This window comes from Zosterops lateralis (genome assembly GCF_965231275.1).
Source record: "Zosterops lateralis genome assembly, chromosome: 2".
NCBI lineage: Eukaryota > Metazoa > Chordata > Aves > Passeriformes > Zosteropidae > Zosterops > Zosterops lateralis.
Window position 1 is genome coordinate 73324398 of NC_139763.1, and position 24634 is coordinate 73349031.

General features: G+C 38.3%; 1 protein-coding gene across 7 annotated transcripts in view; it reads right to left on the reverse strand.

Moving 5' to 3' along the window:
- Positions 1–2090: 2090 nt before the first annotated feature.
- Positions 2091–24634, reverse strand: part of ZMYM2 (zinc finger MYM-type containing 2) — a 92198-nt gene continuing 69654 nt past the window's right edge. For all 7 annotated transcript variants that reach the window (XM_083854709.1, XM_083854707.1, XM_083854708.1 and 4 more), the window contains 11 exons: positions 22429–22558; positions 22146–22261; positions 21238–21409; positions 19636–19737; positions 17590–17684; positions 16441–16609; positions 15374–15525; positions 11315–11429; positions 10001–10252; positions 9516–9636; positions 2091–7090 (listed from right to left, as the gene is read on the reverse strand). In XM_083854709.1, the coding sequence (XP_083710835.1) occupies positions 6898–7090; positions 9516–9636; positions 10001–10252; positions 11315–11429; positions 15374–15525; positions 16441–16609; positions 17590–17684; positions 19636–19737; positions 21238–21409; positions 22146–22261; positions 22429–22558 (1617 nt within the window). In that variant the 3' untranslated portion in view covers positions 2091–6897. The remainder of the gene's footprint in view (positions 7091–9515; positions 9637–10000; positions 10253–11314; positions 11430–15373; positions 15526–16440; positions 16610–17589; positions 17685–19635; positions 19738–21237; positions 21410–22145; positions 22262–22428; positions 22559–24634) is intronic.

Sequence of the window (24634 nt, forward strand, 5' to 3'; positions counted from 1 at the left end):
GCAAACCAACAAGAAGTGTCACTTTCTTGCATTAGAAAAAAAACCCAAAACAAACAAACAAACAAACAAAAAAACCCAAAAAAACCCCAAAAAAACCCCAACAACAACAACAACAAACAACTCTACAATATTTCTGTGACGGTGCAAATTCTGATGCATAAATACATCCACCCTTACATAGAAGCAGTGTTCCTCCTCTCTTGAGATCCCATCCCAATGGATTTCTGCACAGTAACAAAATACTGTGAAGGAGAAATTGCTCTTTTTATTTCTTTTGCTCAACAGTTTGTTTTAACATCCCTTGCTATTCACTTCCCCCCTACTGAGCTCAACCAGTTCAAACTGTTCAGCCTTGCTCGCAGAAAATCCTTTTCACATCTTTGCTCTGCTCAGTAAGTTCAATAACTGCAGCACTAAATCTGGTCCCTTGTGAAACTGACTGCAGAGCCACCAAAGAATTTCAGAATCACACAATATTCTGAGTTGGAAAGGACCCACAAAGATCATCGAGTCCAGCTCTTAAGTGAATAGCCCATACAGAGACCAAACACATGACCTCAGCATTATTAGCACCATTCTCTAACCAACTGAGCTAATCCCTGGTATTTCACAGGATTCTCTCCTGTTCTGGCAATATATTGAGACTCACCACTATATATATATCTCACCACTGGCCTGTGATTCTAGATTTAGTTGATGCTCTCCCTTGAGGGTGAGGTGGAATTTTATTATAAGAGATACTTTCTCCCTGAAGGTTCACAGAGATGACTGCTTCAGTAGAAGCTGTCCAAGATACAAGAACATGTTTATGAACAAATCTGTCCATTGCTAAAGGTGCCTGGGCTCCTGTCCTCCAACCCACCTGAACCAAATGGACACACTGGCAGAGAATTTAAAGGCCTTTTCACTTCCATCAGCTGACATTAGGACCAAAGACTGCTCTTCCTCCTGTTCTCTTTCAAACTTGTCTTTCCTTATTTCTTATGTTTTACAACTTTTACCTTTAATCCCTGCTGGTCACTGATACAGCCGGAATTCATCAGAAGGGGAAAAAAAGGAACAAAAAAAGCTTTATTTCTTAAGTTAACAGAAAACAGATTATAAATCCTCCTGTATTTATTATTTTTATTACCACAATAGAATTGTTACATACTAGTGTGGATATCACATATAGGGCTGGAGAAAAGACAAGCAAAAAATATTTTAAGATATAATGAGGGGGGAAGACTTTTGGAATTTTTTTTTCCAGAGGTACTGCTGATGATTTTGCAATGATAGTGAGCCTCTTCTTTTGTCTTAGTGACACAGCTTTATCCTGAGCTGAAAAGCTCTCTCTTCACTTCCAAGTACAGTATTTAAAGAATATTAATTAAAGACTAGAAATGCAAATACTTACACATATTGCCTCGTATAATGCATACTGAAAGCAGAAATAACATTAATGACTGGAAGTAATCTTCACAACTTACTCAGTTAACATACTAAGAAATAATTTTTCGTATTTTAAACTGGTAAAGCACTTCCAGTGTTTCCTCACAAATGAAATGTCAGCAGTTTAAATTACACATATGACATTGATGCTCCCATTCCTTTACCTAAAAGGACACAGAGGTTTCATGTTTTATGAACCAGAATTTTTGTATAAAAACAAAATAAGAGTAGGTACTCTCAAGTACCTAAGCACATTGTACATGACTCAACCCATTAATGCTTTGAGCACTTCTACAGTTCTAGGAAGCTTTCAGCTCTCACATCAGGAAGGAAAGCAGCAGCATTGTCCCCTGCCCCAAGGCGGGGTGGCAGCCAGAAATGGCCCTCACCAAGAGCCACACGCCACCTTCTCCAGGAAATGCCACATTTCAGAGAAAGAAAAACTCAGATCACGTTCATGTCTCATTCATACTCACATAGCTGGAATTCGAAGAAGTTGAGTAAGAAACCAAGGTTGAGTTTGATCTTCTCATTTTCTATTTGCTTTTTGTGAACATCTGTAGAAATTGCTCTGCTCAGAAGTGTTTCCAAGACTGGCACTGACACTTGTTTGCCTGGGTAAAACCATGCTTCATGAGGGGAGCAGCAGAGTCCAGGCACTCATGCCATAGCTCTTCCTAGCTATGACAAAAAAAGGGCTACCTTATGGCTCCTTGCCAGTAGCCACCTCTCACATTCTCCTGCCAGCAACAGAGGAAATGGCTGATGCTGTCCTTGAAGGATTTTTCCAAGAACTGTTATCTTCAAAGATTTTCTTCTTTTAATTTCACATACCAAGCAAAACAAAACAAAACAAAACGGCAACCACAAATAAAGCAGGATGGTGGGGGGAAGGACACTGAAGATAGAAAAACATGTTACGAAACAATCAGAAGTGCTGTAGTACACCTCACCAGTACTTGGGACACAACACAGAGAGTTAACTGCATCCTGCCCTACTCAAATTATGCACTTGCAAATGTGCCATGCATGACTGCTGTATCAGTAGCTTTATTCCATAAAGATAACCAGTTCTTGGGTGAGGAAACAATTTTTCAGATATATGTATTTGGAAACACCAACACACCAATTTCCTGAAAATAAAATTCGTCAGACTAAACCCTTTTAAACCCTTTAAACCTCTTCCACATCCACCACAAGTACAGGAATTGTTGGCTGAAAAGCTTTGAGCGAGGCTACATGGGAAGTTGTAACAGGTGTCAGAAGCTCAGAAGGCCTCACCAGAAAGTACACACCAAACATGCACCTTTTAAACTCTGCTAGTTGTTCAAAGTGGACATGGTCAATCTTTTCTGTCCTGTGTCAGACACAAACACCAGCCTGAGTTACAAAGCATGTGCCCCATCACATGCTGGTCCCAAGTGCTGTGGCTCATGTGCTGAGGCTTTTGGGTTCCAACACTTCAAATTCAAAAGCTGCCAGAGGAAAGCTTTATTTCTCACTTGATAAATGGGAAATTGCCACACATAACTGAGCCCCTGGGGACAGCAGGCCACACTCACAACCCTCACGAGATACACAAACCCTATGCTTTAGTTCTAACCCTAAACAAAAGGTAGCTCAAATGTCAATGCTTCCAAAACATCATTAACCTTTGGCATCATAATCCAGAGACACGTTTCACTTATGATGGCCAAACATCCTCTTACATCTCAGTAACCTAAACTCCCACTCCCCTTACTCTGCAACACACTCAGTCCTGCACATAACGTGTATTATATAATGCACAACATGAGTGCAATGAACGGAAACGTGTTTTAAAAAAATGGAAATGAAAAAAGTTAACTGCCGCTCCTAACAGTAACAAAATGGGAAAGTAGAACAGAAAAAACTCCTCCTATATAATAAAAAAGGTCAGCAAAAATGGGTATGGGATGAGTTCCTACCACTACTCGTGCCTTTTTCTCTTCCATCTCACACACCACCTCCTTGTGAGACTGGAATGTTTATAGACTACCTCTTCTCTTTGCCCCACTGATTTATACAGCTTCTCATGGGACAGTCAGAGATACTAAGAAAACAAAGTTTACTGCACTGTAGAGTCCCACTGTGAGCACTTTAAAGGTAATTAATATTGTACACATTGAAATTATTTCAAAACCACAATCTTTTGTTCAATAAAAATCAACTGTTGTAATTTATGCTTAGTTCCCTAATTACAAAAAGCTGCATTATTCTCATTGACCAAACACAGTCACAGATAAAAAAAGATGAGCAACAAAGTAAATTTATTTTCTGAAAACTGCATGAATTTTTCACTTTCTCACACTGAACTGTATTCTCTGTGTAATTCTCTTACTCCTGCTAACTTTCTTAGTGTATTAAGGCCACTACTTCACCTGGGAATTGTTCAAAACTTGATCTGACAGCAAGGAGATGCAGAGCACGTGTTGGGACGACTGGAGAAGTTCAGAAAACCTCACCAGGACTGGAGTGCAGGGCTGTGTGTGGACAGAGCGGTGTAGTCCCCACACTACATTTCTCAGGTAAACTCTGCCAGAGCTCACAGGAATGCCCTCAACAGCCAGGGTGCCACTACACACCCTCTTAAGGGGGAAAGTGAGGGCAGGTTTCTTTGACACCTCACTACCTGAAAGCTGTGTGCCTGTGTAGAACCAAGCATCATATTTTGTCCTGCACAGCATATAATTCCTTGACTTCAACTTTATTCTACTCCAGCTGCTGACCGTTCTGCCAAAGGAAAAAAAAAACAACCCAAATGATTTGCCCTGAACTCCTAATTATTATAAAATTGCATATCTTTATTTTTTTCAGAACTAAGGTATTTTATTGCATTTTGCATCACCATTCAAATTTAGGAATAAAATGCATACATTGAACCATGATGCAGACTTGACTGCAATATCTCTGCAGTTTACAACGTTCAATCTGAACACATGAACCACTCGAAAAACATTATTGCTGATGATGGAATAGCTCCATCTTCTGGAGCAAGTTATTTTCTTGACAACCATCTTTGTATTTCCAACATGGATCTGTATGTAAAAATGTCTATTTCAAAACCCAACTTGTATATTTTTACTGATGGTAGATGAATTTTGGGTAGAAAATTGAAAGAATTTACAACTATAATGTGGGTTCTGATAAAATTTAAGAAGCATTATTTCTTTCTGGTGCTGAAAATGCCTACAGATTGTTGAACATGCCATACTAAAGACGGACCTTACTATTTAAGAAATAGCTGTAATCTGATGTTGAGACCAAGAATTTAAAACTCTTGCTTAAGACAAAACACTCAACACATATACTTAACTTTCGGTTTCACATTAAAGGTTTGCAGTTTTACAAATGTGTGTTCGTGATTAAACACTCTTATCATCAGGGAACAATTGAAGCCTCTGCTGAAGTCCCTGAAGTCTGAACTATAGACAAGGGGCTGCAAGTGATCCTTACTGCTATTTATCAAAACACTTAAAAGTTACGTTTGAACAAAATATTTCAAATTTCATTTTTCGCAGGTAATTAGTAATGATCCCCATATGTAAATTTAACTTATGGTCAAACTAGGTGTTAAAAAAGCTGGAGAGACCAAAACAAAACAATGACTACAATTCCTGATTTCATCCCTTTTATGTATAATGGGCATATTCTATAGCTGCTGCTTGAAAAAAACAAGTGTTAATGAACTAAGTTTTTAAATATTCACTCACAAAGGGAAAGGTGCATTGAAGCTGTTGGTGATCTACTCACTGGTGCTGTGTTGTATTTCTTGATTTCACAGGAAGGCTAATGCCACCAAAAAGAAATGAAAAATTAAACAGGTACATTTCCATCTCCATTTGAAATAGTGGTATATCTAAAATCAATACATACTCACAGACACGCCAGAATAGCAGAAATTTAAATAAACTTGTTTAACAAAACAAAGCAACTGAAGCTTTATTTATCTATATAGAAAGATGCATCCTTATGTGCATTCTTTTAAGCTAAGAAAAATGAACAAGCCATGCAGCCCTTGCAAGAAATAAATCCTCAGGTGGTAATATATATACATAGAAAATGTCTACTTTAGTAGATGATTCCTCTCAACAGATAATTAATGCCATTTCGGAGAGACTTAAGCTTATGAGTACTTTATAGTAGAATATTCTACTACATTTTTTTCAGTACAATAGCAAAACCATTGCTTGAACCACCTTATTGTTTTCATCATTTAAATAAGAGCAGGAAATAAAACTTTAGTTTTAGCAGTTAAACATGTGTCTGGAAATCAGATTACTTAAGTAAAGTAAGCACAAGGAAAGGACTTAGAGCAAATGAAAGAATTTTTCTTCAAGAAAAATTATCTTTCAACTTGTTGCAACTTCACATCTCATATGGCTTTTCAACGGAGGCATTAGTTAAAGAATCTTCCCACCCATAGTCAAGTATTGACTGTATTGAAATACAGCAATGCAAAGACAAACGGAAGTTAAAAATTTAGCATACCATATTACTTCATGTAATATGGCACAGAATCCCTTTCTATAAGGCTTAAAAGGACAAATTTATATTAATATGAGGTACTGGCATTTATGATTGAAAAAGTAAAGATGAAAAAAGGATTATACAGCATTGTCATCAGACATCTCTTTTTTCCTTTTCCTTTTTTTTTCACTTTCTTTTTGATGGGCTTTTGGTTTTAGTTTTCTTTTTTACAAAATACATGTCTTGATGACCACATGCTCTAAGCTTATATTCATTTATTTTTACATATATATTTTATTTGTAGGGGCAATTGAGAGAGAGTCACAAGTAACGAAAGGACACTAGTTTTTAATAAGGGCAACAAAAAAATGTTTTCACCAGAATAGATTCACATTACAGTACACCAATATTGACAGCATTCTCTTTTGTCTATTTTTGGTACATAAGATGGAATCTCTCTACATAACCTTATAAGGCTTCAGTAACTAAAAAGTAAAAAACCTATTAGTTTACAATTCATTTAAAAATTCTGAAAGACACAGCAAGTTCTAAACTTTAGTAGTGCTACCCATACACAAGCATCCGGTTTAAGAAGCCATTAAAAGAGCCTCCTCCAAAGGAGCTTCCAACAGCAGAGTTGTGCAACATGGATGTATTTTACTACAAGGGGAAAAAAAAATTACACATGGCACATTCTCATTCATATTTTGCAATGTAAAAAGTTACAAACATACCTAATCAAATAAATAATAAAAAAAGAATCTGAAATGTGTTTGTTATGTATCCTAAAACCACTACGCAGGATAATGGAGACTTTCACTCACAAACTATTTACATGGTAATACCCGGGTGAGGGTACACACTGCTACAAAACTCATAAAACAAAGGGTAAACTTGAAATGTTTTCCATAGTAAAGGTCTAGCAGCATGACTATATCTAATGCTGTTTGTTGCCTTGACAGTTTTTGGAAGTTTGTTTTAATCTATGTCTTCATCCAGTTCATAATTGTCTTTATCATAAATATCTTTTACTAAAAGAACCCGTACAAGCATATTTTCCAAAGTGTTGCGGTCCAGTGAAGTGGCAGTGTACCAGATGGGGCTCTCCGCAGACACAGAGCAATCCGGCTGCAGGTAGAACATGTCTGTCCTCTGATTCAGATTCTGTGGGCTGCAAGGAGGAAAACACAGGGGCTTAGAAGCACAGCCTCATAGGACAAAACTGTATGTCAGCAGTTTCAACAGATTGCTCAAACACCTGCAGATCCAGGTCTTGCTAAACCAGAAAGTGCTTTCCATGACTTGCAAAGACGCCCAACACTAATTATAACACCAATTAAATCAGTAATTGCTCACACAATTGTTGGCTGATGGAGATACCTCTGAATGTAGAGCCTGTAGACTTGAAAAGTCAAGGATGGTAGCTCTGAGATGCACAGAAATCTAAGCAGCTAAAATCCTTCCTCCTCCTACTTTATTTAAAAGGTTGGTTGTTACAAACTTAATCCCATAACTCCTTACCCACTATATTAAGGAGTTATATGCAGCTCAGAAACATCCTCTAAGACACTAGAGAAGACTCCTTTCAGGAAATTCTAGCAGTTCACCCATTTAGGCAAGTCTTAGAAGAGAATTTTCAATTCTGGATGAGCAAGTAATCATTCAAGCTCCCCCCTTCACAAATATTGCAGCCTTCAGGAGTCAACCTTATTTCATGTTTCTTCAGTAAAAATAAGGATTTTTACCAGCTCGCCTTCCAGAATTGGTTGATAAGCTTTCAGGTGTTGCTCTTCACCTGCTGGAATGATGGTTGGAATGTTTTCCTCTCATGTAAATCAGATTAAGGGCCAGATAAGAAGTAAAATATGGTTGTTTAAAATAGTCTAATAATTTAAGTATTTTAATCTCCTCCCTACTTTCTTGAAACAACAGTATTTTTATAGGACTAATCAATCACAGAATCATGGAATCAATTAGGTTGGAAAAGACTTCTGGGATCATCAAGTCCAATCTGTGGCCCGACACTCCCATGTCAACCAGACCATGGCACTGAGTGCCAAGTCCAGTCTTTCCTTATAGGATGGTTACTCCACCACCTCCATGGGCAGCCCATTCCAATGTCTAATCACCCTATATCGTGGAGAAATTCTTCCCTAATGTTCAACCTAAACCCCTCATGTGCAGTTTGAGACTATAATGAGACAGTAATAGTGTTTCATAGCTGTGAATGAAAATATCCTGAAATTTCAGCTACAGCTGTCCACTAGTTGCCAAGTACATTTCAAACATCTGGCATTACCTAAAATTTTACAAATATTTTTACAGTGTTAAGTATTCCACTAAAATTATTTCAACAAAATTAGAATGAGGAGAAACAGTCTGCTGCTTTAGTTAACAATGGTGACCAGCATCTGCAGGACAGCATGGCTTGAAACCACATCCTAACTGATGCTCCAAATGGGTTTAAGAGCACTCTTTTTCTCAAAGAAGAGATGTTCCTCCTAAAGAAAAAAAAAAATTACATGGTCTCTCCCGCAGTGACTGTGTAACTCAGTCCAAAAATCCAACATTGACTTTTTAATGACAAATTCTTTCCAATTCATGAAAGTAAAGAAAGTAAAGGCGAAATCTCGCTGCAACAACCAGGATCAACTGAGTTTATGAAAAACAGGTGGTTGCATTATCAGACTATAAGCTACTCTTCACTTGTTTCTCTGTAATATCACATGCTCATGCTTCTGCTGATGCTGTGTGTGAACTCTTTCTGCACCTTTAAGACCAAGATGCCATTTCCTAACACACATGGAGTCTCATGCCTAATTTATTGTGCTGTATATACCAGGTTATTTTATTTCTTTGGTATCACTTGCCCACATTTCCCTTAGTGTTACATAAAATCTGCATTAAAATCAGTCACTTGAACAGCTGTTACAATTAAGGAAATGTACTTTCCAAGAAATCTTGTTTTCAAGCTTCCAAAGCTCTTAGCTAGTAAATTAATTTTTTTAAGAGTTGCCTAAGCTTTTTTTTAATGTCATAATTTCTGCTTCCTTTCTTCCTGCACAATTACTTGTGGAGATTGGAAGGAAACAAGCTATTTCTAAATACTGAGTTACCACCAGTAGTAGTTTTCCTACTACGAAATATTTTAAACATGCTTCCACACTGGGTACCTCAAAAGCATCTCCATTTCAGATGCCTGGTAACTTATAATGAAGCAAGTCCATTGTCTTAATCCAATTTTTAGTGAAGAGATGGCGACCTCACAAACAAAACCTCCAGCAAAACCCACCAGATCCCTTGTTGGCAATTCTCTGCAGAGATACTTGGTATTCCCAGGTAAGAAAACTGAATTGTATTGTCATTCCCAGATGGAGCCCTTGATAATTAACACTGAAGTACTCCACTGCTCCCACACTTTATGCACATCTTGTCCAGATACTGAACTGGAGCTTTCAATACTTTTATTCAGGTATTTTTCAGAAGATTTCAGTTCATTCCCTTTGCTTGAGCACATTTCATGTTACATCAGAACGGTTCCTTTCTGGACCTGGTTTACTCCAGACCCTGTCTGTATTATCCTGTATCACACTTACCTTTTAGACAGATAGCACTCAAACATTTTCACAGGGCATCTGGCTGGATCAGATGTGTTTTCAATTTGTTCAAATACTGGCACATCATCTTCATGTTTTCTTTTTCCAGTAGCAATTTTATCTTTAAGAAAAAAATCAACAACATCTAAGCTGTAACCTGAAATTATTTTACATTTTTCAGTAAAATTCCTATAAGCAACCCACCAAATATCACAAGGCTGACACCAGAACTGTGCAAATCTGCAAACTGGAAATGCCAGCCACGGCAAAGTCACAGCATTTCACATGGAGACAAGTGGGCTCAAATTAACTCAGACACCCTACAGTCCCCATGGACCACACACTCCAATTAAAGTTCTGGGAGCTGAGAGCTGCTAGACTTTGTATGCAAAGGCAGAGCTCTGGCTCTTGGCCAGGTGCCCAGGTGTCCCTCACCAGTGCCATGTGGATGCTCCTGCAATACTAATTTTGAACTGCCATAGTACCTTCATTATCCGCTCTGCACAGGGAAGACACTTGATATCGAAGACAAGCTTTGCTTTCCATTGTTAGAGGGTTTTTCTTCCACTGTCTAAAAACAGTGCCAAAAGAAAGTCTTAAGTGCTGCTCCACTGTTTTCAGGCCAAAATATTTAGTGTTGAAGTAGAACAGAGTATTCAAAAGAGCAACAGGTGAATGTGATCCTAGCTGCTTAATCCTCCAAAGGTAATCTTCTTCAACTCGAGAGAATATTGATCCTTGGAAAAAAAGAACAGTAGAGAAATTACAGTGGGTTAGCCCATGAATTGTCAAGGTGCAACAAAACAAAACAAAACAATCACTTTTTTTTTTACTGTGAAATATAACAAAATGGTCATGACAGAAACCACTGATAAACTTACTTATTTACATGTCCACGCTCCCCAAACCCACCTGTTAAAGACACTCACTGTGAGAGTCAATGGGAAATACCAGTACAGGCAGTTTCAGAGAGAACACATTTCTGTTTAGTTACAAGAGCATTGCTGACATGCAGCTCTCTCATGCTATTTCACAGAAATTAATGTTCAGTGGAGTAACCTTAATTCCATCATAAAAGGCATATTCTTTTTAAGGCTGCCAAACATTGTACCTTCTTCTTATTGCTAAAGGATATCTCACTTGGAAAGCAGTCCTGGACCATAACAGGATACAGGAAGGATATGGAGGCTCTCTGGGCTGTACTGAGAGAAGCCAATATTGAGAAGAGAAAGCAAAGAGTCTGGCAAGGACAAGCCCTCACTCTCGAGAGGATTGTGAAAAAGACTGAAGAACAGTTGATTCTGCAGCTCAGCATCACCACTGGTCTGCTGGGAAAAATTTGCTTTCTCCATGAACTGATTATCTTTCTGAGCAGAAGACTCCCAGCAAAGAGTCCTAATCCAGGTGAGAAATTCTAAAATACATCACTTGTTAGCCCAACCTATATATAGTGCAGTGCCTGCCTGCCTTCTTCCAGCTGGGAAAGAAATGGGGTAAAAAGTAAGTTCAGCTCAGGTAAAAACTACAGGTCAAAGGGCTTTATTTAACTTTCTCTCCTAAAAATGGATAGTCAATTTTAACAGTCAGTGGCAAAAACAACTCTCGTAGCATGGATTACCCAGAAACAAGACAAATAAAAACAGCTACAGTTTTAAATTAAATCTTAGAAGACATCTGTGTAATTCTTCATCAACTACTATTGCAATGCATAACATACATACATACATGCATATACATATATATGCACACTTAAGAATACATAACTATTAAAAGATGAAAAACATACAAAAGGAAATTACCATCTGGAAGTATGCTTGGTTGCCAGCTTCGAAGGATTTTATTTAATTCCTGTTCAAACGTCTGGTATATTGGATCAATAAATATATTGTCTTTTCGATTACTTCTATACAAATACTACAGAAAAGAGAGAGACACAGTATTTACAATTCCAGATTAGAACAACTCCCATGCTATAGGATTATTTTTTTTTTGTAACTGTGCAAGCATTGTACTGAAAAACAGTATCTAAAGATAAAGCTATGCCACTTTTCCAATATCTAACAGGTAACAGTTACTTTCAATATAATTGTATGTTGTAAATTTCTAACTGGGTAGGAATCATAGTTTAATTACAACTAACATTTTTTCTCTAATGTATCCTGTGTGCAACATTGTATCAGTGAACAGAGAGTAATTAAAAAACCCACAAACCACAAAGAGCTAATTTACCTTTTGCTCCACCTAAGCCTTCAAAAAATCCCAAAACAAACCCACATTTAGCAAGAGTCTGCCCTTCTAAATGAGAACCCCAGACAGTAACAAAACCATCTTCAATACAGAAGTGGGAAAGAAAACCCAAAACAACCACCCATATTATTTGTAGCAATAATACATAGCAGTGCAAGAAAGATGACAGGATGGTGCAAGGCACTGGCCTATTCTGCAGTCTAATTATCTTACCCCTCTTGACCTTACAGACAGAAATTATTTTGCACCTTTACCAAGAATTAATGGCTGAGGACTAATATTTGACATTATTCCCTCTGGAGACATTTCTAAGAAAGGGAGGACTGGCTCCTTAAACTTTCCACTTCAGCATTATCTTTCCAAGAACATGCCTGTTAGTGAACACAATAGAAGTGACAGACAAAAACTGCATTTGCTTCTAGAAATGGCATCTATTTCTGTACCCATGCTTGAAATCACATTAAATACAACACTTATTTGTAATAGGTGATCACGGTTCAGTACTTCCTGGTTTCCTTATCTTTGCAGTTAATTTTGTAATAAGGGAAAAGGAATGAACACGCTTCCGACTGGTTTTCAAAAATATTTTCCTTTAGGTAACTATTTTATATGATAAGTTTAACTAATTCCTCAAAGCACAATATTCCCCCACATGTGCTTGTTTCTACATACACCAGTTTTGATTTTACAAAGCAATCCTAAGCCAGATTATACAGTTTACTACAAGCTTCATGGCATTCACCCCTCCATTCCCTGGCACATTTTTCCTCCATGTATTTTCCTCTGGTTCGCGCTAAACACTCACACTGAATGCTAGCAGTGAAAATGAAAACTGAAAACTGGTTCAAAACCAATCCACAGACAAGCCTGTAAGAACTCAACTTCTTCTTCCTGGTTCACAGTAAGTGTTGACTAACCCCTGGCATCCCCAGTAGAAGCCTGGATCCCCCTGGACCACCAGCACCGCAGAGTCTACAGAATGATGAGGTTGGGTAGTAGGGCAGACTCCAACCTATTGCCCAAACCCTAAACCTTCATTCCCAAACACAATGCCATGCTCTGCTGCTCTACAAACCTTACAGGTGCAGGATGAGCACAAGCCATTCCCACCTGAGATGAGCAGTACTGCAACTGCAGCGCATAGGAAGGAACTGGATGTGCCTCTGAATCCCACAGCAGAGAACAGGCTGATTCACTGTCCACAGCGATTTTGTTTGTCTGACTTTCAGACAAATATCTGCCAAACTCTATCAGCCTGCTCAAACAACCCCATTACCAGACATAAAAAACAAGAAAAAAAACCCAAACCAAATCCCAATAATCCCAATTAGCGACAAAGAATGAAGGCCATGATGCAACAAAGGAGCACTTCAGGCTAACATCTTCCTCTACATGAGCCCTCTCCACCAGATGACTGCCTGATCATGCAGCAGCCTTTATTTCTAAGTGTGATATTCCTCAGGATCACTACTTCAGAGTTATCAAAACCATTATTGAACCACTTCTGTCTGAAAGCAGAACAATTTCATCAGCAAATGAACCTGAACTGAGAAACTGCACCATCTGACTCGGGGACAGTTTTATGGTGCTTCCCTTAGGAAAAAGTTATTTTACAAAATTAAAAAAAAAAAACCAACCAAACAAGAAAACAACAAGCTTAGGACTTGACAACTCCTGGTCTCAAACCACACTCTATCCATGAGGAAAAGCTCCCGAGTGTGTATTTAGCCACAATGAGTGAGTGCAGTAATGCAAGTGAAAGAAGAACATGCTTTCTTACTAGCCTACACTCCACTAGTTCCTACATTCTCTTCCTTTGAAGAGAAACTTACTCTAAGATAGCAAAATATTAATGATCTTTGGCCCAACTTTAAATGGCATAATTTAATCTCCTCTGACCCATTCCAAGTTCAACAAAGCCAACACCTTCTATGCAGTAGCAGACAATTTATTGTCTTTCAGGGTTGGGGTTGTGAGATGGAAAGGAATAAGCAAACTCTAGAAGGCAATGGAGTTTTATTGTACATTGTGACAACTACATTGCATTTACTGTACCACTAGCTTGCTTAAACACGTTTCTTCAGAAGAGTGGTACACCCCCAAATATTTGCCAGTAGCACACAGATGATGGCTGCAGCCCTTCACAGCTCATGTTTCTGTCCCTCACTTGCTGTCTGCCTTTGTGGAATGCAAACTCATCAGAACACAGCACATCTTCCTATCAGTCTGGCCAGCCAACGAATCGGGGGGCTGTTCATGTTGCCTGAATTAAATACTAGACACTAAGTATAAGCAATAAAATTACTTTTAAGTGACCACATGTTGTTCCACTAACGTTCCAGCATTGTGTAATATGTCTTAGGCCTCCTGATAATTGTGGTTGCCACATAAACTTTGGTTATGAAGAGCTGAAAAAAGGCACTTTATACACAACTAGCTTTCATGACTGACAAAATAGACTACATCAAAGGTAAGAAGAAAAAGATTTAAAAAAATATTATTTGAGGTCCATTTTATAAACACATACTTCCCTCTGTGGACTGTTTATCTGCTTAACATGAGCATTTTCAATTCAACAGAAAGGTACAGAGAGACAGTGTATCATGCAAGTGCAGAAGCAGAAAGCTAGCTCAATTTGAAATACACCTTGTAGCAATATTGACTAAAGAGCCACTGACTAAAATCAGTGTTTGCCTCTCAAGTTTCAATGAGGAGGCAAAGGTAGCAACTTACTCTTTATTTTTGCATACTTGCAACACAGGAAAATTACTACTGTACTATTTATTTTTAAAATATTTCAACCAAAAATTTTGTTAATTGATAAAAGTCCTCTGCCTCAAGTATGGAACAGTTTAAGTAGAACTGCAAACCCTGTGAGCAGCTTGCTTTCCACAACATACACATCTTTTATTGCCTTTTAACTTGAATGAAATTTTCTGTGCTCTCAGCTCTGAACACTGCTTACTTTACCTATGTTTTGGCTTATGTAGCAAAAATTAAGACAGCTCTCTCTGCTTAAAAGATAAGCTGTGGAACAGCTTCTCTAATTAGCTAGTGACAGGTTATTGCTTTCACATACATTACATCTAACCTGACTCCTTCCTATCTTAACTGTGTGTAATAGTCAATACAGCAGAGTTTCCTGCACTCTATCCTGCCTGCCCACAGTCCGCAGTACTCAGTAAAGTAGACCCTCTCCAAAAGACATTTAATTTAGGTTGCTTCCTGTATGTGCTAAGGAACTGAATTAGTAAAATGCTTAGAGATCATGCCTTGTTTAATTCTGTTTTCATACTGGACATCTTTAGCAAACAAAATGAAGCACAGAATTTGAAAAGACTATGTAGTTTTTGACTGGGTTAATTATTTGCTTTAACCCAGCAAGAAGCTTAAAAGTATTACAATACACCAATCTGAGTTTTCAGGATGGGTCTGCAAACTCATTTCCTACACAGACAGCTTTCTACAATGTGATTACCCAGCAGCCTGATCACAGCCATGTATTAAGGGTAGCTCCTAGCCAGTAAATCCATGTTATCTCCACTCTTCTACTGAAATGGGTTACAGTCAAATCAGCAGCTCCATTTCCCATCTCTACAGCCTCTACTAACCTCCTGAATTCCAAGACACAGATAATAGATGCTGTCAGGTGCATAGTTCTCTCCATTAGGCCTTCGAATTTCATTGACAAAATGTGTCAACCCATAGTTTAACTCAGCTGAAGTATGTGATAATAGATCTTCCTTTAATTTCACAGACTTTACTGTAAAATAGAGAAAAAATGCTACATTATACAACAGAATTGTCACACAGTGAAGGACGGGGTATTTTTAGTCTGAGAACTGGGAAACTGGCTTGATGTCCTCTCCATTAACCAATGAATGAGACTAAAATGTACTAAGCAGTTAAAATGTTAGGTCTGTATTAAAATAATCAAGGCTCCCACAGGAAAGTCTAGTTAACAAAATACAGTAACACCTGCTAACAAATATACTGTCATGCACAGCTCAGGATGACACAGAGGCAGCCCAAGATGCTGAAGTGAAGCCAGTGGTGTAGAGGGGCACCTTCAGGGGAAAGGGCAGTTTCCAAAGGTACAAGAGCACAGCAGAAGGGTGCTGAGATCCATGTGGGAGTTGAAAAGCAGCAGGAGTAGCAGCAATTCCCCTTTTCCCTCACAGAACAAACGTGTACAGAGAGGAGAGCTGCAGAAAGAGCAGCATGGTTCCTGGGGATTGAAGGCCACCTTGTGCCAGATCTCCACAGCCAGGTAATGCCAGTCTCAGAGGAAAATCTCCTTACAGGACAAAGACTAGGGGGATGTCCCTCCCTTGCCATTTGAAAGCCCAGAAATGGTGTGAACTCTGAAGTGAGTTAGAATATGAGGAAAAATAGGATGCAAACAAAAGATCAAAATGGTCACAGAAAATCAGAATAGCCAAGAAGGTGCTGTCCCCTAGCTTTCACGAGAATTGTGAGAGCCAGCATTTTGAACCAAATATGAAAAAACTAGAAAAAAAAAAAGTTTGGCAACGCTGTGGTAAAAGAATCTCAGTCATGCTGGGACCATTAAGGACATGAGAAGAATTCTATCAAAAATTCCAGCTGACAATCACACATGTGCAGCAATTTTCCCTACCAGGTAGAATCTGGATGGCAGATTTTTGGAGTTACTTACTTGATTTCAGCTCCTCTAACTCTGGAAGCCCATCGTCTAAATAGCGAGACTTTACCCAGTGCTTCCACGCATTTACCCCGTACGCGTATTTGAACGGGAAGCTGCACTCGGAGTTTTCCGAGCTGTCATCATGCGACTGGTACTCCGACACGGCTTTCCTCTTCACGCCCTGCCATGGGAACACAGGGGTTAATGCCACCAGCAGTGCCACCAGCAGGGACATAGAACCTGGCACAGCCAGCTGCAGGTAAAGTGCACACTGAACCTCAGGGCACCCACAGGATTTCACTGCGTTAACGCACAGGGAGCTAAAGATGAGACAAATCTGTGTCGCAGGCTCGACTTGTAGGCTCAAATAAACCCATCAATGGAAAAGCCTGCACTGGTTCCAGATTAAAGCATGCCCAGCAGTGGATATGGGGATAATGTCCAGTGGATAACAGCAAAAGCTCAGACTCCAGATTTGATACTAGGAAGACTCATTTATTATTAGAAAGCCTTAGTAGAAGTTGGCTGGTTCTTTTAAAGCTGCAACATCTACTTCAGTTACTGGAACAAGACCATTTCAGCTTTGTGCCTGGCATAGGAAACTATTTCTTGGTGGTGTCTGGCTAAATAAAAGACTATGGTTCATTCATATCCAATGTGTAAACTAAGATTGACTAAAATAAAATCTGAGAAAATTACAAGCAATAAAAGATTTATTTTTAAACTCTTTTATAAAGGAAATGCTATGGCTCCCATTATAAACCATGGTTATGTCAATGTTTTTCCATCTTACTATCAATTAAACCAAGACACCTTTGTTCAAAGTAGAAGGTAAAACAGCATTGCTAAGAAAGAATACAGTAGGTATATACACAGTGGCACATTTCATCAACAGTTCTGCCACTGTGCAGCAAAAACAGGACCAAAATTAACAAATCACACTCCTATCAAATCCAACAGTCATCTGCAACAGACATACTACTGAAATAATTTTATTACTTGAAATGTATCAGTTTATGTCATGAAGACAGGACATTAGGTATGAGTAGAGAGTAACAAACTGTAAATCAATATGAGAACTAGAAAAAAGAACCCTGGATATTTTTTCCTACATAAATTTTGTGTTTTTCTTTATATGTTTAATAGCATGAAAAAAATCACCTTCTTTTTGGACCGAGGCCTTGGCTGTTCCTCATATTCTTCACCAAAAACAGGAGGTAACAAAAACTCATTTTCCGTATCAAGCTCCTCAGTTGCTGAAAATACATTAACAGAAACTTATTTCTAAGTGTCTTACAAGTAACACTGCTTTGAAAAAAAACCCAATTAACTATATTGCTTTGCCTTAACAGAAGGTGTCCACAAAGGCACACACATAAATACAACTAAACACTGGAATTTGTTCACAGAGGAAACAAACCCTTTTTTATATTCAAACCAAGGCAAAGCTGTCAAAAAGTTTATTTCTAAGTAAGTTTCAGAGGACACAATGCTCAACATTTCAGGTATTATCTTAAGCTGCTAAGGCAGAATTCCTTATCATAGACTCTTACATAATGTTTTCTGGCCAGGCTTTCTTTGGTACTAAAAATTCTTAGGTATGGTGAGAATGAGCAGCTATGGTTGGAAAAAATACAAATTAACTTAGTACACGCAGCTTTCTTCGTGTATTTAGATTATTTCTATTCATGTTTTGTTATTTCTTGTAGCACGTTACACTTGGTTAAAAATATTAATATCAGAAGGCAAACTCCTTCAGTGAAACTGGTTTTAGTCTATATTTATACAAGTGGTGGAGGTTTAGCTCATGAAGGATATTACAGGTAAGTTTGGTAAGCAAATGTATGGCAATATGTGAAAATGCTGTTTATTTAACATTTCAGGGGTACTACTGAGGACTCTACTTCAGGCAATGTTGAGGAATGAGACAACATTTGAATGCATTTACTGTTGCAAGTCCCACCTTTATTTACTTTATTGAAGATAATTCATCCCTCATTTAGCCATCAAAGAATGTTTTCAGTCAAAATTGAATGCTCTTCTGACAACCTGATTTCACCACCTTATTCCTTACAACAGCTTTCCAAGCGGTGCAGATGAAATAAGCACTTACATGCAGAGATTTCAGAACTCTGCTCCAGACTCAAAAGCAGTCCTTCTCCTGATACCACAAAGAATCTTATCTCAGAAGCATTTCAGTATAATCAATGCCTCTTACAGACTGCTTCTACTTAGTACTCCAGCTTGCTCCTTTCTTTTCTTCTATGTTTTTTCTAGCTCATGTACCCAGCTTTGCTTATAAAGAGGGTTAAAAATCTAGTATGCATCTGACTAGTAAACATCCCAAGATTAAGGTCAGACTAACCCTCAGGCTCTGTCTATAAATTAGGCATAGAGCAAACTGGGCATCTACTGCAGATATCTACAACACAGCACAAAAGAAGTCTGTCAGCTCCTACAGAACCTGCCCAGGTGAGGTATGAAGATTATGTCTCTAAGAGAACTTACGTAAGAGGGACTACATGTAGTTACATGTAGTAACTACATGTATGTAACTACAGCCAGAGGCTTTCTTAGATCTTGGATTGACTGGGGTATGGTGTAAGGAAACAGACATTGTTCCCTGCATTCTGTGGAGTGGTAGAAAGTGTACTCTATAGCATCGAGAGTTTCTTTCAAGAAAGGTCTCAAAGCAGTGATGTTTTTCCCTGCTAATTCAAATAATGCTACTGTTTCAAATGCAGATATGGACATTACCAAGATATTAAAAGGTAACACAAGTGGTGTGCAGCATGCCAAGTTGCAATTATCTAAAAAACTTGAGTGGGAAGTTGACCCTTTAGTAATTTCTTCTCTAAACCATGAAAACACCTGGTGATTGAAGAATGCATTCATTACATTTTCCATGACACATGCCAACTGAGTCCTTGAGCCTTCAAAATAACTTTCCTAATTCCATGTTCAAAACAAATGATGCAGCCGAGTTCTTTGCAAATTATTAACTTCCCCTTTTCTTTGCATTATTTCAATTACTTTATTTAGAACTAATTCAGAAGTCCCTCAGCTTACAAAGGCATGGCAAAGTTTTACCTAACTGTCAGTCAGGTGGATCCTGCAATCAAAAAAAGCTCCTCTGAAAGGTGATTAAACAAGGTGCAATAGCTGCCCAAAGTGTCACAGTACTTATTAAAATCACAGAAGAATTACCTCTTGGAAAGTCTATTTCAATATCAAGGTCTGGCTCATATGGAACATCAGGCAAGCTTGTCCGTGACTCTGAGTTTAGGATATTTGAGTCAACTATCACGCCTGTTTAAAAGAAAAGGAAAAAAATCTCATTATTTTAACCAACACATGGATTAGCCAAATGGTGCAGATCTATAATTTTAGAAGCTGAGTTGTTCTAAAACTGATTGTTCTGCTCATTAACATCTTATGCTTTCTTGTTCTTGGGAGCTCAGATTTACTTCTCCAACCTGATTTCCTTCAAACATAACAGATACTTACTAGCTCATTGTTCTTCTCCACGAAGGGGAGTCAGCAAAGAACACATATAGAAAATCAAATACTGGTGAATCTGGGTCATATCAACCAATTCCAGAGCTCAAACAATCTTGACAAACCTAACTATCTATTTTCCTACCTGATTGTGTCACAACAGAACAGACTTTTAAGTCTACTTTTTTAGGATCTGTTTCTCAAATAAGGCTGCAGGCAGGGAGAAACAAAGCTTGAACTCTCTCCAACGTCTGGCAAACACCAATTGCTCCAAATTCAGTCCTCTGCAAGTGAGCAAGCTCTGATCCCATACATCTGCTCATTTAGCTAGATGTGCTTCACAAGAGAGAGCAAGAAACTAAAAATGACAACTTCGCAGTGCTACCAGAAATGTGCAGTTTCGGTAGAAGAATGGCAATAGATTGGAATACAGTAAGCCTCCTGGGACTGCAGCTCCACTCATTTCCTATATAATGAGGTGCAAAGTGTAAGTTTATGTAATTTGTTAACAACCTTTCAGATCTCTGTTGAAAGAGCTTGGGAAAAACCTTCAAAATTTCATCTGAGTGAAGGCAAATTTTCCTGGAAAGATACAGAAAAGACTTGAAGATTTGGGCAAGCAGAGCCAGGAAAGAAGAGCAAAGAAACATAGGCACTGAGAAACTAAAACTACAAAGTATGTAGGACTTTTTGATCTTCAGATATAAATTTTTATTATGAGAATAATGTGTTGGTTGTTGCCCAGTAGTGCTTACTCTAAATCATGGGCTTTTCAGTTTCCCATGCTTTGCCAGAGTGCACGACTGAGAGGAAGCATGTCCAGAAGAGCTGAGCTGCAGTGTCCAAAGGAGTATCCCTTAGCACACAATGTTCAGTAGATAACTGGGAGAAGTTGGCTGGGAACCACCAATTGCTGCTCAGGAACAGGCTGGGCATGGGTCAGTGGGTGCTGAGCACCTTTACAGTGCATCACTTAGTTTTCTTGTCTTTTATTCCTTTCTTCCCTCTTTTAATTGTATTTACTAGTATAGTTAGTATTTTATTTTGTTTTGTTTCAATTATTAAAGTGTTCTTGACTCACAAAGTTTACTTTTTTTCCCAAGTCTCTTCCCCACCAGGTGCGAGGGGAGTAAGGAAATGGCTGTGTGGCACTCGGTTGCCACCTGACTTAAAAGTACAATGGTACTTAATATAAGACCTCAATGCCAGCACTGTTGTACTCAAACTTTCCCTAAAATAAAAAACCAAACCCAATCCAATCCTTCCTGTCACGCACATCCCCCAGCACTCCAAACTCATCAGGAAACTCACTGGTCAAATCAGAAGCTTCAGCTTTTCCAACATGTTCAGGTACAACCCCCGACAAGTTCAGTAGCTCAGCTTCCAGAGGATCTGAGGGCACTTTTCCCCTCAGCTCTTCTATTGCTGCAAGGATTTTCTCAGTGCTATCCAGAGTAGTGGGCAAAAAAACTGGAACTGGCACCTGTGCGGACAGGGAGGTAGAGGTAATTAGAAAAGAAAAAAATGCCACAACAAAGCAATCAACAACCAAAAAAAATTTCTATACTCTTCTGAAAGACAGAGTTGATACAGATTAGAAACAAGTCACTCTAGTGTGAGCTAAGGGAAAATGCTGAGAAGTTAAAAACCCAATATGAAGGAGCTATGAACAGAAGGGAAAGCAGGAAAGGACACAGGAAAAAAAAAAAAAAGACAAAATATAGCTGGTCAAAGAAAGAACAGAAGAGTCTTCAGAACTTCAAAACTGCCTGATTATAACCTCAGACTAACAACAATTTGTCCAGACTAACAGTTTTGACAAATCAGCATCTTGTTTTAGTGGCTTGTTTTTTCCTGCTGTTTATCCAACACTCTGCCATCCTTTCACAACCTTTTCAGCTTCCTTATTACAAGAACAAATCTTGCTGTTAAAGGCTTAGTCAGCATATTCAGCAAAAGCAGACAAATCACTCAGAACTGTTCCTAAAAAGCTCAGTGGCACAAGATTTTCACATGGAAGCAGGAAGACATGTCCTAGAGAACAACCCAGGAATCAAGTGCCACTGTCAGATTCTAATGCTTTTTCAATAAATAGTCCTGCAGTACCCAGTAATCCTTTATTAGATGGACCAGAAGGAGAACAACCAGTAACACAAGGTGGTCCCACACATGCATGTGAATGGATGCCAATTTTAAAATGAAGCTGAAGTCTCACTTACAGGAACAGGAACCATGGTAGGAACAGGAACATTTTGACTATACATGTTCATAGGCACCGGAACATAGACTGGTACAGGAATAGGCACTGGGACATACTCTTTTTTCCACTCATTTTCTGTTAAAAGAAAAAGGAAAAAGGCAAATACTGCCAGGTATTTAAATATATTTTATGCCTGCCATTTAGTGGAAAAAAAAATCAGAATATTTGCAATATGTTAAAAGACACTAATAGTAAGGAAAAAGCTACAATAAGGAAGTAAGTTCAAGCAGTTCAGGAGTTACCTGTCTGACAAGATTTCATCTGCATATGAGGTTTACAGTATGTGGCTTTTGTCATTGTCAAAGGCTTGCAAAGAACTGCTTTGTTCTTCATTTCTCTGTTAGGTGTTGGAGAAGGTGGTGGAGCTGAGCCCTGCAGACAAGCAAATAAGAGAGTGTTGTACCACACTGATTCCAACACAAATTCCTGACTTAAGGTAGTAGCTGATACTTCTTATAAATGAGATACTGAACAGGAAGCTCACAGAAGCACAACACAGAAGCACCAACTACTATTCTCTAACTGCAAGCTGTTCTATGTTCCTAGAATTGAGCTGCCACTGCCAGGATCATAACAGCAGTTTTACTTCACTCGGGGCTAGCACTTCTGGCTCATTTTCCTTTTTTTAAATGTCCTTGTTTAGGTGAAAGCATCATTTAAGCAATTTTATAAAATATAAAATAATTTTAGCTGTAAAAAGAGTTCATTATGAGCAGCATGAACAAACTTTAGGCTCAAGATCTAACCTTCTTGAATTATGCCACAGTTCAAAGATCACTTTAAAAAAAAAAAGTATTTCTGAATGAAAATTCTCTAAACACTTTTTTAGTACCTGAAGTATGAACTTCGTGCTCCCCCTGCTGGCACTAAAACAGTGTCAACAAATACCGGGGAACATCCCAGAATGTTTAAACTGTGTCCTTACAGTCAAGACGTAAAAAATCCTGTTCCAGATGTAGTTTTTGTACCCTAGTACCTCTTTTAGAACCTGATTTGAGAAAAAAATTCTCAGTTCTATTTGGTCATATGTAGCAAGACTAGTCCCATATGTCCTTTTGGATATGGAAGGAAAGCCCAGTCCCAAGAAAAGCCCTACCACGTGTACACTCCCTAAAATGCATTAAAAAATACTGTGTTACACATAGCTTTGACACAATCTTTACAAATTTATGGACTGAATTAACATCACTAAACATAAAAACCTAAAAGACAAAGCCTAGCTTGTCTGATGTCTCTAGTGACCTAAGCAATTTCCTGTTTTTTTCATAAATATATTTATATTGTCATCAAAAACTAACTAAAATCTAAGATTTCTCTTTTATGCCCATCTGCATTTAAAAGTCAAGTCTCTCAGACCTTCCATGTGACAAACAAATCAAAACAAAACTGTGTTTCTGTGGCAGTTTGACATTAGGGAAGTGATTTTTTCAGGAAGTTATAGTTAAATCAATTAGTGACCGGTTTTGAAAGTGATAGCTACTCTAGCCAATAGAGGAATTATACATCTCTGTGAACACACAGGATTAACAACCAGGAGATCCTGGGAAACTTCCCTTCTCCTTCCTGCCTTGGAAGAGGTAACAGGCCCTGTGGCAGGGGGAAGCCAGCCCTGGCCAGCTGCCCGCGGGGTAAACAGGAGCCTATAGATTAAAATCCAGCTAACTTTAAAGCCTACCCATATAAATGCTGCTAGGGGGAATGCAGAAATCTAGTTATAGTTGTAGACTGATATAACTGAGATTTAACAGAAAACTTTGAACAGAGGAAGACAGAAAGTGATGTGAAACCCTTTGCTCCCAAAGAAAAGGGAAGCCTCTGTTCCTTAAGATGAAGATGATTTTTGGAAATAGAAAAAGAGAACCTTTATTTTATTCTAAAAAAGGCATCCTTAAACAGTACCCTAAAATAAGCAAGCATAACCCATATGCAGTGTCAGAAAAGCTGCTAATGGGAGGGACTTCACAAAAGCAGTTTCCCAAGCAGCTGTTTTTGTGATAGTTAAGACCCACAAGAAAATTGTTCTATGTTGTCAGTGGAGAAATTCCATAAAAGTTCTAAGAGAGACTCCTTTCCTAAAGAACTGATGAAAGATTATTTTTAAATAGTGAAACTAACTAAAAATCACAGGTTTTGTCTCTTTATATTGGGAATATACACAGTTCACAGTGGGAAAGTGAACATTTGTGGTGGAGGAAAAATGTTTTAAAAGTTACATTTTAATTCTCATTTTCTTCTTTTAATGTGTGTTAATAAAATCTTTCTTTATACCTTTAAGATCTAAACCTGCTTTTGCTTCCCTCCTAATCCTAACTCAGAAAAAAAAGGAGAGTAAACACTCAAACCACTGCACTAAATTCAGCAAATAGAAATCAGCAAACATGAAACCATTACAGTTTCAAACAAAATACACTAAGCTAACTGAAAACAATATTAATAGTAGTATTTCTG